This window comes from Grammomys surdaster, unplaced genomic scaffold (genome assembly GCF_004785775.1).
Source record: "Grammomys surdaster isolate TR1022 unplaced genomic scaffold, NIH_TR_1.0 149, whole genome shotgun sequence".
Classification (NCBI taxonomy): domain Eukaryota; kingdom Metazoa; phylum Chordata; class Mammalia; order Rodentia; family Muridae; genus Grammomys; species Grammomys surdaster.
In genome coordinates this window covers 545744-563784 of record NW_021604607.1, presented here as the reverse complement: position 1 = coordinate 563784, position 18041 = coordinate 545744, and the positions used below count along the sequence as shown (strand labels likewise).

The 18041-nt window shown below is 41.2% G+C and overlaps 1 protein-coding gene across 2 annotated transcripts in view; it reads right to left on the bottom strand.

Moving 5' to 3' along the window:
* Msh2 (mutS homolog 2) overlaps positions 1-18041 on the bottom strand; it is a 56893-nt gene that overhangs the window by 29830 nt on the left and 9022 nt on the right. For both annotated transcript variants that reach the window (XM_028765108.1, XM_028765107.1), the window contains exons 4-7: positions 16129-16275; positions 11453-11602; positions 10722-10855; positions 6693-6892 (exon numbers count right to left, since the gene is read on the bottom strand). In XM_028765108.1, coding sequence (XP_028620941.1) covers positions 6693-6892; positions 10722-10855; positions 11453-11602; positions 16129-16275 — 631 coding nt within the window. The remainder of the gene's footprint in view (positions 1-6692; positions 6893-10721; positions 10856-11452; positions 11603-16128; positions 16276-18041) is intronic.

The following is an 18041-nucleotide window of genomic DNA, read 5'->3' as shown; positions in this document are numbered from 1 at the left end:
ATGAGCTAGAAAAACAATAGTTTATGGAAAACTTTGCTTGTTCTGCGATGTCGGAGGGAGGGAGGGAGGGAGGGAGGGAGGGATGAATCTCAGAAACTAAGGTTGTAGAGTTCAGACAACTTGTTTCTATTTACTACTTTGTCAGTTCAGTATTTTACGATTTTTATGGAAAAACCTAAGAATCTATGTTTTCCATAAACTATTGTTTTTCTAGCTCATGACTTACAAAAAGGATTTCTAAGAATTCTCATGATGGGGCTGTTGAACACAATTCAGAAATTAAGAGCACAGGCTACTCTGTAGCCAGAGGCCCTGAATTCAATGTCTAGCCACCCACATGGTGGTGGCTCAGTTATCTTTACCTATTCTCAGAGGGCACCAGGCACAACTGTGGTGACAAGTATACAGGAAAAAGTGCCCCCGACACACACTTTCCGTGGTATTACAAAAATACCTGTTACGTAAAGAAAACAAAACCAGATGTTGCAGATGTGAGGCTCTTGTCATCCTCGGTGTCCCCTACCCTCTCCCAACACAGGTCTCCCAGGACCTTCATTACCACCCTGTGGCTCCTTCCCTGGGTTAGAACCTCCACTGAACCTTAGTTGCCAATTTCCAACTGGATTTTTAAAAACTACATTCTCCATTAACTGCCACAGGCTGGAAAGCCCTGCACAAGCTAAGGCAAGGTCTGCAGACCCCTTGACATCAGGCAGATCATGAACACAGTTCATCAGTTCAGCTTCTCTCATTCCTAACACAGGTAATGAAGCTGCACAACATTAGACCGCTGTGTCGTTACCAATCAAAGTATCGACGACACTCTCAGATCATGTTATAGCTTTTAGAGTTAGCTTGAAGTTCCATTTTAAATTCATCATTTCAGGTTGGATGGATGGCTCAGTGGTTACAAGCATAAACTGTTCTTGCAGAGGACCCAGGTTCAATGTTCAGACCCACATAGGCAGCTCACAATTATCTGTAATGCCAGCTCCAGGGGTTTCAGACTTTGGCCTCCATGGGTACCTATATTCACATGTAGACAGACCCACATATCCATAATTAAAATTAAAAATAAAGATTCATTACTTTGAAATTGAAGGTAGGCCTGTCACTTCTTTCTTTAGAAACAAGGTCTCAACTATGTTGCATAAGCTGGTATAAATCCCTGGGCATAAGAAGTTCTTGCCTTGGCCTCCTGAGCAGCTGAGATACAGAACTAAACTACCACACCCAATTTTTCAGCATCTTTATCTCCTTTTTTAGATTTATTCATCTTTAATTTTTATATAAAATGCATCTTTGGTGCCCACAGAAGTCAGAAGAGGCCATCAGATACCCTAGAACTGGCGTTTGGAACGGTTGAGATGGCCACGGAAGTGCCCAGGGAATCAAACCTGGTCCTGTGCAAGAGCAACAAGTGCTCTGAAGCACCGAGCCGTCTCTGCAGTCCCTTAGTCTTTTTAAATGCATTAACTTAGGGGCTGCAGAGTTAATATTGTGTGCTGCTCCCACAGAGGACCAGAATTTAGTTCCAAGAACCCATACCAGACAGCAAACGACCACATTCACTGTAGTTCCAGGAAACCTGATGTCGTACTGCCCCTTCCGAAGTGAAGGAAAGAGAGGGGAACGGACAGACATGCACACGCACACACAATTTAAATGCATTAAGTAGAAGTCTATAGCTCTGTATCAATGGTTTGAATCTTGATAACTATACTTCAACACAATTATTTTCTTTTGTACTTGTTTTACTTCACGTTTAAAACCATTATTCTGAAAATAAGTTTTATTAGAAGCCAAAACAGCCTGTGTAGTACAAAAAACAAAAAACAAGAAAACAAAAACAAAACAAAACAAAAAAAACCCCAAAGGTACAAACACTAGATACAGGGCTGAAAAAATGGCTCAGAGGTTAGGAGGACTGAGTAGTCTTCCAGAGGGCCTGAGTTCTGTACCCAGCAACACATGTCAGCCCATAATCATGTATAAGTCCAATTGCAGAGTACTGGACACCCTCTGGACTCTGCAGGCTCAGGCAACTTGGTTTGGGTTTTAATTTTAAGGAGAGAGAGAACACACACTAGACAGGACTTGGCTCCAGCCGCAATTCTCTAGCCCCTGCCAGCCTTCAATGCATCACTGGCTGATGCAGTAGGCTCCCCAGCCTCTCACACCCTAAAAGCTGCCTGTGTTTCATCATTCAAATCTGATGTTGGAAAGTAATTTCTTTGAGTTTCCTTTCTTCTTGTCTGTTTTGGTTTTGAGGACAAGATCTCACTCTGGAGCCCAGGCTGCTCTGAATTTAATGCAATCCTCCTGCCTCAGTATATCAAGTTTGGGGATTATAGGTATCAGTTACTATATACAGCAACAGCAATTTCTCTTTCTTCAAATTTTAAAACTTTTTTAAGCGCATGGGTGCTTTGCCCACATGTATGTCTGTGCATCACTTACATGCTTGGTACTGAAGGAAACCAGAAGACAGTGTCAGGTCCCCTAGAACTAGATTTATGAATGGCTATGAACCATGTAGGTGCTGGGAATCAAACCCAGTCCTCTGGAAGAGCAGCTAGGGCTCTTTAAGTGCTGAGCCGTCTCTCGGCCCCAAACAGCAGTTCTTACGGAGGCCTTCTTGACTCCATCTGGTATTACCTAGGCTGAAGTTTTCTCGTTATACTTTTCACTGTGTATGTGAGATTCTTATTTATTTCCTTAGTATCTCTTCTACCCTTCCATTCTCATGGAATCTCCTCAAAACAAAGAACCTGTCGCTGCCATTTCGTCTTGTGGAGCAATGTAAGGCACGAGCAGACAGCACCACCATTTGTTAAGAGGTTGGTTTTCTAAAGGAAGACGGCAGAGGAAAGGAAGCAAGCAAGCACGGGCCATCAGCTCCAACACTTACGCTTACTAAATAAGGATCTTGGATTTCAAAGGTCACCCAAGGAATTTTGAACTTCTTAAATTAACTTAAGTATGAAGTGTCAGGGTTGGAGAGATAAACAAACTGAAGACATCCCACGCCCACAGATTCGCAGAATACTGTGAAAACGGCTACATTAAGCAATCTAAAGATTCAATACACTCTCTATCAAAATTCTACTTGGATGTGGCTGGAGAGTTGGCTCAGTGGTTAATAGCACTGGTTGCTCTTCCAGAGGGTCAGGGTCCAATTCCTAGCACCTACGAGGAGGCTGACAATGGCCTGTAACTCCAGTTTCAGGCTCAGACACTCATGCAAGCAAAACACTCATACACATAAAATAATAACTTTTCAAAGTAGTTATAATATCTAAATGGATAAGTTGGACATGAAGTAATCTATATGTGTGCATGAGTTACTATAATCTGTTGGAAATTTGTTCAAATGCAGAATATAGTTATGTTATATTGTATCCTGGCATTTTTGAGGTAGAAATAAAGACCAATTTTATCTTGTCAAATTCCTATTTCTGGATGTGAGGGTGATCTGGCTGGACAGGTATCACCCCTGCTCTACAACTCCACGGGATCAACTAAAGCTATGCAGTCACCCTCCCTAAGATAGGAAAAACACTTCTGTCAAGGATGTCTGTGCAGCTGTACTACCCAGCTAGAACCTCCAAAAGCAAGCAAGTACCTATTTCTTACAGAGAAAACTTTAATCAATGTCCATGCTCTTTCCATGTTGTTGCTGCCCCTGCTGTCTGTGAATACACCTTACTCTCAGTGGTTTTCTGGACTAAAAGAAAGCCTAGAACGAATCAAAACAGAAAACATCACAGGATGAGAAATTATCTGTAATTTCTCGAAATAATGTATGCTAACGTACTTTTTAAAGCATGGTTTTGCTCTCAAAAATATTGTAATTGCTTTCTTTATTTGTAAATTAATCTGTTTTGGCTTTCTTGGGAAATTCAACACACTAAAGAACTGTCCTGAACTCTTTAAAAATAATGGGTGGACCCACAGAAGAAAACCAGGAACACAAAATACAAAACAAGGCGTCGGCTTAAAGTCTATAAGCTCGGGCTACACATGTTGCTACATCTTTCAACAAACAGGTAACTTAGCAACTGTCAGCTCAGTCAGGTCAGGGACGGAAGCAGATGGGTGAGCAGAAGCTTTTAGAAATGGGAGAGAGGACTTGTTTGACAGATACATTCATAGATAGATAGATAGATAGATAGACAGACAGACAGATAGTTAGTTAGTTTTGCTTTTTGAGAAAGTTTCTCTATGCAGTACTTGCTGTCTTAGAACTTTGTATGGAAACCAGGCTGGCCTCAAACTCAGAGATCTGCCTCCACATGATCAGATCTGGGGGTGATGGAATAGAGCAAATATGAACATTTAAATGTGCTAAGTCACAGAAAGAGGAGAGGTGATTTCAAAACAAAAATCAGACAAGCTGGACACACTAGTATACTGCTTTAATCTCAGCACTTAAGAGGGAGAGCCAAACAGATATTTGTGAGCTTGAGACCAGCCTTATTTATATAGAATTCCAAGTCACCCAGGGCTTCATAACACACTGCCTCAATCAAACAATCAGTGAATAAATAAGAAAATACTAAAATAAGTAATTAAATTTGTACTGGGTGACTTGTCAGGAAACAAAAAGATAACTGCTTACTGTACAAGGTGAAAGATACATGAAAGCAGAAAAGTCCAAAACAGCTGCTATGGGTGAAGCTTTACTGCTTAGAGCCTACATAGTCATAGCACATCCCTAACTACTATGAAACCAGACAAAATGATATGAAAAGGAAACACAAAGCAGACACTACTCGTTTGTATGATGGGAAATTGGGACACGAGGAGCAGAAATGCGTAGTCACAGAGTATGAGGAGTCAGGTTTTTATTCTGTCTCCTTTGTCTATGAGCTACGGTCTATGTATGAAGATGTGAGGACACCCGCAGCAGTCAGCCTCTTACACCGTACGGGTTGAGGACCACTGAGTCCGCATGCCTGGTGATGAGCCTGCAGCACCAAGCCATCTCACCAATTCAGAGGAGGAATAGTTCTACAAAGGTATTTTGAAAAAAATGAGACACTTAAGTATCATCTTTCCCATGTGTTGATGTGTAGTGTGTGTCCATAAGCTCAGTCAGGTGTGTGTGGACGCACATCCAAGTAAAGGCTGTGGTCAGGAAGCTTCACAGACTACTCTTCCCACAGCAATCTCTTAAGGGAAGACCTCTCTGTCTTTTTTGAAAAGATGTATTTATTTTATGTATGTTAGTACACTGTTGCTGTCTTCAGACACACCAGAAGAGGGAATTGAACTCAGGATCTCTGGAAGAGCAGTCAGTGCTCTAAAAACCGCTGAGACATCTCTCTACCACCCCAAGGTCTCTTAATTGAACCTAGAGCTCACTGATATGATGAGTCTTGCTAGCCAGGTTGGTGCTCTAAGGATCCCCTGTCTCGACCTGGAACTATGAACACCCCTACCTGACATTTGCATGGGTTCGGGAGATCCCAACTTCAGTTCCCAGGCCTGTGTCCCAACTGCTTAAACTCCCTAGCCCTCAGTTATCTTTTATAAAATGGTGCCTTGGGCCAACAAAACGGCTCAGTGGGTAAAGAGCTTGCTGCCAAGCACGACTATCTGATTTTGATTCCTGTGACCCACACGATGGAAGGAGAGAACCAGCTCCCAAAAGCTATCCTTCTCATGCCCATAGATAACATAAAATAAATTATTGTCACAATAAAATTTAATTTGTATTCTGTCATCATGAAGCTGAACTTAAATTTGTCGAGAAAAAGAACCAAATTCTCCCACAATACTGAAAGATCTATTCTGAGATCCGGGACTCAATCCCTGTCAGCCACATAAGCACTCTACTGCCAAGCCCCTAAGGGGTATGCTTAGTAGCTCTAAGAGTTGTTGATGTTTGGTTCAAACTTGAAATGCTTTACATGTTAGATGTTTAATAACTACACAAACTAAAACTGGTGTTGTAGGAACTTACATGCAGTCTAAGGAAGCTACAGTGGGAGACTGGAAAGATGACGATTCAACGGCTAGAGTGCTTGTTCAGGACAAATGGGAGCAAGGTCCAAATCCGAAGCACTCAGATAAAGTGTAAGACATGGCTGTGTCTACCTATAACCTCACACCAAGGGGAAGCAGCAGACCCCAAGAGTGCACGTCACTGGCCATCAGCCCAACTAGGAAAGCAAGTGTCTGACTAGGTGAGAAACTGAAGTGTTGCTCGGGCACACGTATGCACAGGCTCACATGCTCCATCTATACACACGAAGCACACTCAGCCCCACAGTGCCCACACAGACAGCTTTGATTTCACTCCCATATATTCTATTAGATAACTATATGGACTTTGTATGTTAGCACCTTTTTATTGAGACATGATGTTCAGTCTAGGCTGACCTTGAACCGCTGAAGGGCTCTAGCAGGCCCAAGCAAACATGGCAAATATGGAGCTGGCATTCCCCTTGGTAAATGGTTAGATTACATTCCTAAAGCTAGCCACCAAGGTCTGTTCCCTTATTAGACCACTTTCTATGCCTGACTCAGTAAAGACCTATTAGAAAATGTAACTGTCATCACATAGGCACTAGACCTAACTTCTGTAAGAACGGCATATTTGCTAGGTGTGTTAAGAGTAAAGTAAACAGGGATGAGGGAAAAATAAAAAAGTTGGAGTTAAGTAAAACAAAGCTGCTGGTCGATACCTTGGTATTTCTCCAGAGCCTGTATTACGTTGGGGAGCTGGTTCACACCCTGATACAGTCGATAACAATCTTGTAAATTTGCTGCTTGTCTCTGAAATTTCTTGGCAAGCCGGTTAAGATCTGGAAATCGTCGAAGTAAATCCTCCTGTAAACTCTGCCTCAATTCTGAATCTTCGACAAAAGATTCTACTAAATTTAATCTGAAAAAAAAAAAAAAAGTAAAATTAGAGTAAGTGATAAAATGGCTCAATAGGTAGGCACCTGCCACCAAGCTTGACAACCTGAGTTCAATCCCCAGAAGGTCCACATGGTAGGAGGAAACTGACTCCCCAAGTTGTCCTCTGACTTCCACATGAGTGTGGCAACACTCCACCACACACAAGTCACTATCCTGACTGCCTCAATCTGTTCAGGGCTGGAATTTCATTACATGAGGCCATCACCATGGTTAGCTAAAAAAAAGAAAAAAAAATTAACTTTAAAAAGTAAAGTGCAGGACTGGAGAGATGGCTCAGCAGTTAAGAGTACTGACTGCTCTTCCAGAGGCCCTGAGTTCAATTCCCAGCAACCACATGGTGGTTTACATCCATCTGTGATGAGATCGGATGCCCTTGGTGTGTCTAAAAACAACTACAGTGTACTCATATACATAAAATAAATAAATCTGAAGAAGAAGAGGAAGAGGAAGAGAAGGAAGAAGAGGAAGGAGCAGCAGCAGCAAAGTCAGGCAATGGAGGCACATCCCTTTAATCCCTGTGCTCAGGAGGCAGAGGCAGATGAATCTCTGAGCTCAAGGCCAGCCTGGTCTACAGAGTGACTTCCAGGATAGCCAGGGCTACACAGAGAAACCGCCTCAGGAGAGAGAAAGAGAAGGGGAAAGATGGGGGAGAAGAGGAAGGGGAGACAGAGGGAAAGAGAGAAAGAGGGAGAGAAAGAAAGAGAAAGAAAGAGAGAGAGAAAGAACACAAGAGAGACACAGACACAGACCAATCTATAAAACTCTGGCACAGGAGACAGACAAGTACAGTAAGTCATGCTTGTAAGGTAGCACCTGGGAGATGAAGGCAGGGAGAACAGGAAGTCATTAAGGCTATCTATGCCTAACAAAATGGGTCTGAGGCCAACCTGGGCTATGTAACACCTTGACTCAAAAGCAAAAGAAGTAAAAAACACTAGCACAAAGCAAATCACAATGCTCCTTCAGTCTGGCACAGATATCCTGAAAAGCCTAACAAATTGCTAGTTTCACAAGTCTATTCAGTAAACCACTTCAGAAGTAATTACAGTGTCAGTTTACATCTCTAGATAACAGACGTTATAAAAAAAAAAAAAAGACTTTTGTCTCCTTAACAATGCCACTTTAACATCACAATTTTAGAAATATCAAAGCTTCTAGTGGCATTAACAGAGTATATCAGTCATATTAAATTCAACTTCTCAGCTGCACAAAATTTGATACAGAATTAAATCACAATTTAACTGGAATGCAAGATAAAAATATCTTAAAAATTTAAGACCCAGTTAATCCCTAAAATTCCAAAGGGTTCTTTAGAAATTAATCATAAAATATCTGGTATTTTTAAAAATGATTACATTTACTTCTCTGTGTATCTGGGTTTATAGATGTGCCACAGCACACAAAGAAGTCACCAGACAAAGTTCACGAGTCTTCTCCCTCTACCATGTGGGTCCCTCAGCTAACTAGGTCATCAGGCTCGGAAGTAACCATCTTTAACCACTCAGCCTTTCACCAATCCAACATCTGGTTTTTAAAACCAATATTCTTGGGAGCTGGAGAGATGATTCAGCGGTCAAAAGCACTGGCTGCTTTCCCAAAGAAACCAGTTTGGATTCCCAGTACCCAGATACCAGGTCACAGTTCCTTATAACTAGTTTCAGGATACCAAACACCTTCTTCAGATGTTCTCAGACTCCTGTACATACATGATGTACACACATACACTCAGATATAACCTGGATCAGCAGGTCATTCTTTAGTGACAGGACCCTGCAGGGGAACATAAGGGGTAAGAACATAAAAGATATGCAGGTCTTGTGTAAACTAATGGTTCATATCAAACCAGTTTAATAAAAGTACAGCATCAGGCTGGAGAGATGGCTCAGTAGCTAAGAGCACTGACTGCTTCCAGAGATCCTGAATTCAATTCCCAAGAACCACATGGTGGCTCACAACCATCTGTAATGGGATCTGATGCCCTCTTCTGATGCATCTGAAAAGAGCAGCAGAGTATCCATATACGTAAAATAAATAAGTCTTAAAAAAAAAAAAAAGTACAGTATCATCAGACAGCAGAGCACCCCTTTAATCCCAGAACTCAGGAGGCAGAGGTAGCATCTCTGAGTCTGAGGCCAGCATGACCTACTGAGTGAGTTCAGTACAGCATCTCCTAAGGGGAGAATGTGACAGGACCAGGAGACTGTCATGCAAGGGACTGACATCATCAGGAAGCCGATCAAGCAATGCTGCACAAAGGGAACACAGGATATCTCAAGTGCATACAGAGGCCATGAGACTGAAAATGATGGCCCTTTAGAGGGGACCCAGTGGGTTCTCAGGATCCAAAGCAGAAGCTTCCTCAATGGCTATAGGTCATTACTGATCTTGCCAACATGTTCCTGGTTTTAGATGAAGAACTAGGTCCCTTCTCCCTAACATCTGGGCTTCAGGGAAAGCCCTAAAATCAGTCTTGCTCCCAACATAGACACATATAAACAGATAAATGTTATTAAATACAAACAGACACACAAATAAACAAAGGATAAGCTTGGTGTACACCTTTAATCCAAGCACTCAGAGATAGAGGCAGGTGGATAGTGGCAGCCTGGTCTACAGAGAGTTCCAGGACAGCCAGATCTCCATAACAAAGAAACCCTGTCTAAAAACACCAAAAGAAAGAAAAGACACAAAACAAAGGTGGGTATGATGGCATCCACCTTTGATCCCAGCTCTCTGGAGGCAGAGCAACGAAGATCTCTAAGGAGTTTGAGGCCAGCCTGGTCTTATATATCAAGTTCCACTCCAGCGAAGGCTACATAGTGAGAACCTGTCTCAAAAATCAACAAACAATAGTCTATCATTTCTTTAAAACCAGTAAAGGATGAAAGGTTGAATCAGCAATTAAAAGCACTTGGCTACTCTTGCAGAAGAACCAGGTAAGGTTCCTACCACCTACGTGGCAGCTCAAAAACATTTCTAACAGCAGACCAGAGATCTGATATATACTTCTGACCTCCACAGACATCAGACACATCTATAGTATACATACATACACACAGGAAAACATTCATGCACACGTTTTATCTTTAATTTTAAGTTGCTGGCCAGTAAGAAAGCTCCTCAGGTAAACGCCCTAGGCCCTGAACGCCAACCCCAGAACCCACAGTGAAAGACAAGAACTGAAGCTGCAACCCATGCTCCCCCAGCAAGTAATAAATAAAAATAACTTTTAAAAAGCAAAGAAATTAAACTGGGCTAGGGACAGAGCACATATCCTGAATGAGCTTCCAACACAACCTCCAAGCACCACATAAACTGGGAGTGGCGGCCCAGCACCTGGGAGTTGAAGGCAAAAGGATCAAAAGTTCAAAGTTAGGCAAGAGAGAGAGGCTCAGAGGATAAAGGCCCTTGCTGAGAAACCTGTGTATCTTATGAGTTTGAATCTGGAGCCTACATGAAGCTAGAAGAATGGATGTCACGAATTTATGGTAAACATCGTATATCCTCACGCTTCTGCCTGTCTGTCTACTGCTCATGCTTCTGCCTGCCTACCTGTCTGTCTGTCTCTGTCTGTCTGTCTCTACACGCACACACACACAAACACCATACACATAATGTTTTTTTCTTATCCTCAACTAAATATTGAGTTCAGGGTCAATCAGGACTCCAAAACAAAACAAAAATAAAAAGAGTATGAAAATGTATATCAGAATAAATGGCATTCCTTACCATACAGAGTAAGAACAAGCTGCTCCAAGGCAGGAAAAGCACACAGTAAACAAACACTGTACCTCTCTTCTATCCTGTTCCTGTCCATGAGTGGCTGTTTGATCCACTGGTTAACCAATCTTTGTCCTTGAGCAGTTCTGCATTTATTCAATAATCCAGCCAGAGACTGAGAGCCAGAGGTGTCTTCAACAGAACCCTAGAACACATAGATGATAGATAGATAGATAGATAGATAGATAGATAGATAGATAGAAAGATAGAAAGATAGATAAAATAAAAATACTCATCAGCAAAGACTAATATGCCATGAAACACAATTTTGGCAAAAAGAACGAAAATTATTCTCCAAATATAAACTGAGAACTGTTCACAAAAATGTTTCTAAGCCAAGGACCCAATTTTAACCTGTTAATCTGTATTTACTTTGCCCTCAACTAACCTGCTTTGCCGTCAACTAACCTGCTTCATAATTATCACTGGTTTTCTCATCCTGACTGAAGTTTCCCTCCCCTCTCTCCTCCCAGTGTCTGTTCCCAGTTACTGCCACTTTTAACCAAACTTAAAATAGAACTTTAAAGCACTGCTATGAACACACAAAATTATTCAAAAAAACTAGGACAGGTCGACATATATTACTTGAGGCTAGAAAAATAAAATACAATAGTTAAAAACAACTTACTAATTCTAATAACAATAATGTTATAAAATATAGATCCCCTTAAATAAGACATTACTTGCAAAAGAAATTTTTTTTTAATTATTCAATATTTTTAACCCATGTTATCTTTTTTACCTGGAAAAGGTTGAGGGCTCTAACTGCTGCCATGTCCAACTTCATGTACTGGCTGAAGTCAAAAGTAGTCAGTTCAAACTGTCCAAAATTTGAATCATCTGATAAGAGTTCTAAGAACTTGATTACTGCAGACAATGATGAAACTGCAACCTAAACACAAAAACGTAGATATCAAATTCTTCCATCATCAGACTGGATACTGGAAATGCAGACAAGACACCAGTCAAAGGAGATGAGGTGGGCATGGAGTCTTGTGTCTGGAACTGTGTGCGTGAGTAAAAGACCAACACAGGCAAATCAAGAACTCGGATAGCCTGGAACGCACAGCAAGTCTACACAAATGTACGATACAAAGTGCAACCTGTCTCTCATGCTGGTTAGACAACTCAGTAGCTAAAGCACCTGCTCCTCAAGCCTCGTGATCTGAGTCTGATCCCTAGACCCACAGCATGCAAAAAGATCTCCCCAAAGTGTTCTGACCTCACGTACATGCTGGTGCACCCTCATGACCATATACATGATAATATATACATATATGTGTGTAATCAAAGTGAAACCCACCACACATGGTGACACAAGCCTTTATTTACAGCAATTGAGAGGCAAAGGCTGGGCTGGAGAGATGGCTTAGTGGTAAAGAGCGCTGAGTGCTCTTTCAGAGGTCCTGTGTTCAATTCCCAGCAACCACATGGTGACTCACAACCATCTGTAATGGGATTTGACGCCCTCTTCTGGTGTGTCTGAAGACAGCTACAGTGTACTCATATACATAAAATAAGTAATTCCACACATGTGGAAATAGATATTTTAAAAAAGAGGGGGGGGGGAGGGCAAAGGCACGGGGATCTGTGAGTTCAAAGCCAGTCTAGACTACAGTGTGAGTTCCAGGCCAGATAGGAATACACAGCCATACTCTGTCTCAAAAAGGTGGAAAAAACCCAGTTGCTTTGCAGTGGGAGACCCAGAGGAAAGATGGTTTACATCTCAAATAGACAAGTGTTGGAGAGCTGGAACCTGTCCCCATGGACACTGCCTTTTGTTTTTTTGAGACACGGTTTTTGTCTGTGTAACCCTGGCTGTCCTGGAACTCACTTATGTAGACAAGGCTGGCCTTGAACTTAAAGATCTGCCTGCCTCTGCCTCCCAAGTGTTGGAATTTAAGGTGTGAGACATCACCAACCAGCAAAGATTGTGTTTTATAAGAGATTTCTCCTAGGAAATAGCAGAATTTGTGGTTGTTTTTCCTTTTCTTTTCAAAATTCTGCTTCAGCAATATGTAAAAAAAAAAAAGAAGAAGAGGCTATTGGAGCTCATCTAATTCCAGCCATGATGGAGGAGGGTACCAGGAAACCTCCACAGAGACCACCCACGATGGAGGAGGGTACCAGGAAACCTCCACAGAGACCAGCCAATGATGGAAGAGGGCTCCAGGAAACCTCCACAGAGACTAGCCACGATAGAAGAGAGCACCAGAAAACCTCCAGAGACCAGGTCCAATCAACCACTTCTCATGGCTGGTTGATGAGACCTGGTCTAACATGCTCACAAACATGGACACTCATAGAAGGAGACCACCAGGAGGTGAAGAGCAGCTCATGAGGACAAGATGACAGGATCTGTCTATTAAATAAGGGTTTCTCTGTGTCCTCACAGATGAGTAAGGCCACTCCTGGAACATCCTCTGGAGAATCTGGACTAGTTGGCATGCAGCTCATAAATGTTATGTTTGGCTCCTTATCTTTTTTGTATAGATTACTATATAGTTTTAATACGTAAATATTTTTAGGTTGCAAAGCTTAATCCTTCATCTTTAGATAATTAAACCCCAAATTTCTGGTTTGGAAGAAATAAAGATCATGTACTCAATCCTGTTAAAGTCTTTTTATAACTTCTTTTTTCTTTTTCTTTTGGATTTTGGAGACAAGGGTTTCTCTGTATAGCCCTGGCTGTCCTGAGACATGTTCTGTAGTCTAGGCTGTCTTACAACTCCAGAGATCAGCCTACCTATGCCTCCCAAGTACTGGGCTTAAAGGTGTGTGCCACCACCACCACCACCACCACCACCACCACCGCCACCACCACCACCACTGGGATGCCTCTTTATACCTTCTAAAATCCTGCCCATTGCTAATTACTTTCATTTATAAATAAACCACACCATACTTGTTTCAATAGTATACATGAACAAGTAGAAAACCTGTCTCCAAAAACAAAATAGGAAAAGGACAGAAAAATAGTCCTATAATTCATTTATATAAACAACAACAACAACAAAAAGACTAACATATACTGTCAGAAGTCATAACCAGGATCATGCCATGGTGCAGATGAAGACAGTAAGAAAATCTCAAAGTGGATCTCTGAGTTTGAAGCCAGCCTGGTCTACAGAGTGAATTCTAGGACAGCCAGAGCTACACAGAGAAACCCTGCCTCAAATAAATATATAATCTATATTCTACATTATAGTTAATATATTTTATAATTAATATAAAATAAAAATTAAAACAGAAGAAGTTCAAGACATCAAATAACAATAAACACAGATTTAAAATATACTTGAGAACCAGTAAGATGTTTTATTGTCCTGTAAAGCAGTGTTCTTGCTTGTAGCACAAGGCTGATGACCTAAGTTAATTAATGGAACCCACAGTGTAAGGACAGTTGTCTTCTGACCTTTACTCTCATGTCAGCAATCACACACACAAAATAATAATATATAAAAATCTATTTGACAAGCCAGACATGGTAGCCTATATAAACCCAAGACTCAAGAAGGCAAGATCAAAAGTTCAAAGTCTATACCACCAACTCAAGGCCAGCCTGGACTACATAAAACCCCATTTCAAATGAAACATACTGGTTCATTTTAATAGGCCTACCTTTCTTCCTATATAGTAACTATATTCTAATTGTCTATGTCAAACTAATTATCATGTAGGATTGCCAAACCATACCCCATTACATCACCAGGAGGCAGATATCAACATTCTTTGTTTTGATTATGAAACAGGGGCACACTCTGTACCCCAGGCTTGCTCTGATCAGTAAATCTGCTGCCTCAGCGTCCTAAGTAAGTACTTAGACTACAGAAATAAGCCATCATATCTAGCTATAAGAAATTATTAACTGTAACTAGAAAGCAAAGGGCATATGCTTTTAATGCCAGCACTCAGGAGGCAGGTAAATCTCTGTATGTTTAAGCCTGAGTTACACAGTGGGTTCCTGGCCAGGCATAGTTATAGAATAAAATCTTGTCTCAAGAAATAAAAATAAATAAGCAAACAAACAAACAAATCTCAACCAGCTTCTTTACATTTTCAGGAAGGAAGTTTTCTAACCCCTGGAATTTTTATTCAATCTTATTGGGTTTTTATTTGCCTTTTTGAGGTAGTTTCATTTAGCCAAGAATGTCCTCAATATATATCTGAGACTGCCTCCATCTCCTGCCCACACTGTTTTATGTTCTCATTTAAAAAAAAAAAAAAAAAAGTAGGCGCTAGAGAGATGGCTCAGCGGTTAAAAGCTCTGACTGTTCTTCCAGAGATCCTGAGTTCAATTCCCAGCAACCACATGGTGGTTCACAATCATTTGTAATGGGATCTGATGCCCTCTTCTGGTGTGTCTGAAGACAGCTACAGTGTACTCATATACATAAAATAAATAAATAAATCTTTTTTTAAAAAGTTAGACATACTTTCAGTTTTATTACCTGCTAACCTCCAATAACAATCCTTCACTACAGACATATTTATACTTATTTAACAAAACATTAAACTCTCTCTCAAACATGTTAAGTAATTTACGAAAGATTCCTGGAACTAGTTCACAGCAAAGCTGGGACAGGCAAGACTATGCTATGTCCCCTATGTAAGTGACAGTAATCAAGTTCTTTCATGTGACGACTTTTTTCCTCCTCTTTGTAGAAACATGGTCTCGATCACTCAGGCTAGTCTCAAATTTGCAATATTTACAAGGATGATGTTGAGCTTCTGATCCAATTTCCCCACTGCTAGGATTACAGGCTTGCATATCAAGTTCATGTGTAAATATTAAACCCCTTCCACATGTAAATTCTATTGGACATGGTCCACATAACTGTGACTCTCAGGGTGGAGACACCGTTCAGCAGTGAAGAGCCTGCCTGTGCTGCTCTTCCAGAGAACCTTACCTACATAAGGCAGCTTACATCCAACTATATGCAACTCCAGCTCGAGGGGAATCCCAAGACTCTATCCACCAAGGGCAGCATACTAGCCCCACACATACATAAATGAAAATAACAGTAAATATTTAAATATGAGGAAGGCTATAAGGTTATGTTTAAAATTTTTTAGTCATAGTCATTTTCTTGATTTTGTTCCCACAAACTTATTGTACATAAAATAGTCTCACAGATGCAGAGTTCAGATTTCAAAATGACAGAAGTATGGCCAGTGAGAAGGTTCAGAGCAGAAGCCCCTCCCACCAAGCATGACCGTGACCCTAGGGTTCACACGGTCGTAGTAGAAAACCTTTCCTGAAAGTTGCTCCCTGACTCCCACGTGCACACTGTGGTATGCGCACACGTGTGTACATGAGCACGGGCGCACATACAATAAATGCCATTTTTAAAGTGACTGAATTAGCTATTAAAAACATCATGTTGTGATTTAAGCACACATTTGCAACCCACAGACCTGATTCTCCATCTCTGGTAAGACAGCACTATTTATCTGTTCTCCTTTTTTGCCTTTCAATAGCCGGTTGAGATCCTGATAAATGTCTTTAGTGGAAAAGTCGGCTTTCTTTCTTTCTGTGATCAGAATCCCTCCTCTCTGTATAACCTGTTTATAGAAAAGATTTCAAATTACTTTGAGGAAATCAGTGAGAAAAGGAAATGTTTAACATTAGAAAGCATACAATGATGACAGCCTAGAAGACTATTACTATGCACCAAATTTGGTCACTAGACAAGTCCTTAGGAACAACTTTTAAATCTAAGGACTAACTCAGGAGGCAGAGGTAGGTGGGTCTCACATCTTTGAGTTCAAGGTCAGCCTGGTCTTCACAGGGAGCTCCAGGCTAGCCAGACCTATATATACAGTGAGACCCTGACGTTCATTTAAACAAGCAACTGTGAACTTTGAATTCAACTTTAAAGTTATGACAAAATAAAAGTTCCAAAAAAAAGTTCCTTGCTTGCTGTGATGATATACACCTTTAATCCTAGCAGCTAAGAACCTGACACAGAATAGGAAGTTAGACCAGCTTGAATACCATGCTGAGACCCTTTGGGGGATGGACAGCTAGGGATAAGTTCCATGCTGGAGAACATGCCTGGCATGCTGGAAAGCTTATCAATGTCCAGTATTGCAAGGGTGTTATCAGGTGGGCACGGAAGTCCATCCCTGTAACCCTAGCCTAGGGAGAAAGAAACAAGAGGACTGCCACTTAGAGGCAGGCCAGCATGGACTGCACAGTGAGTTAGCAAACAGAACATCCCAAAGTATATATTGCAGTTGGAGATAGCTCAGCAGTTAAGAGCACTAGTTACTCTTCCAGTACCCACATTATGGCTCCCAACCATCTGTAACTTTAGTTCCCAGAGATCCAATGCCTTCCTCTGACTTCCATGGACACCAAACATTCATGATGTGTACACACACGCACACACACACACGTATATACATACATATACATACATGTAAGCAAAACACTACTAAATTTTTAGCTGGGTGTGGTGTATTGCACAGCTTTAATCCTAAAATTTGGGAAGGGGAGGCAGGCAGACTTCTGAGTTTGAGATTATCCTGGTCTACAGAGTGAATTTTAAAGACGGCTACAGCTACACAGGGAGACCTTGTCTGGGGGGGGGAGGGGGAGGAGGGACAAAACCTAATTTTTTTTTGAAGTTCAAGGCCAGGTTTGGCTGCAAATCTAAAATAATAATAATAAACCGTATACACACAACACAAAACTTAGGTAAAGGTTAAATTTAAAAAGGGAAACAGGAACCATCTGTGGTAGAACTCAAGTAATCGTAGATCTCAGGCTGCTGAGGCAGGACAGCTGTGAGTTCTAAGCCAACCTGGGCTGTCAAGTAAGACCACGACTCAAAAAACCTAGAAACTTAAAGAAAAATTCTAGGTTTGAGTTAATACAGCTCAGTGATACAGTACCTGCTTAGCACACTCCTGGCCAAGATCCCTAACAAAATACAAAATAAATATTGTAACTAACTAATGTTTATTTGTCAAACCATGCCAAATACAGTAATAGTTACTATAACTATTCTCTTGGAGTGAAGACAGAAAAGGGGAAAAGACCGAAAGTAAAACAAGTTCTTTTTAAGGTTTATTTATTTAGGTATATGCACATATGCCTATTTGCACATATGCTTGCATGACAGAAAACAGCATCAGACAGAAGAGGGCATCAGATCCCATCATACAAGGTCATGAGCCACCATGTGGTTGCTGGGAATTGAACTCCAGACCTCTGGAAGAGCAGACAGTGTGCTCTTAACTGCTGAGCTAGCTCTCCCGTAGAGCAAGTCTCATACAAACACTTGTCACGATGACCTAAGAATACCAAGCTTCGTCGGGGGGGG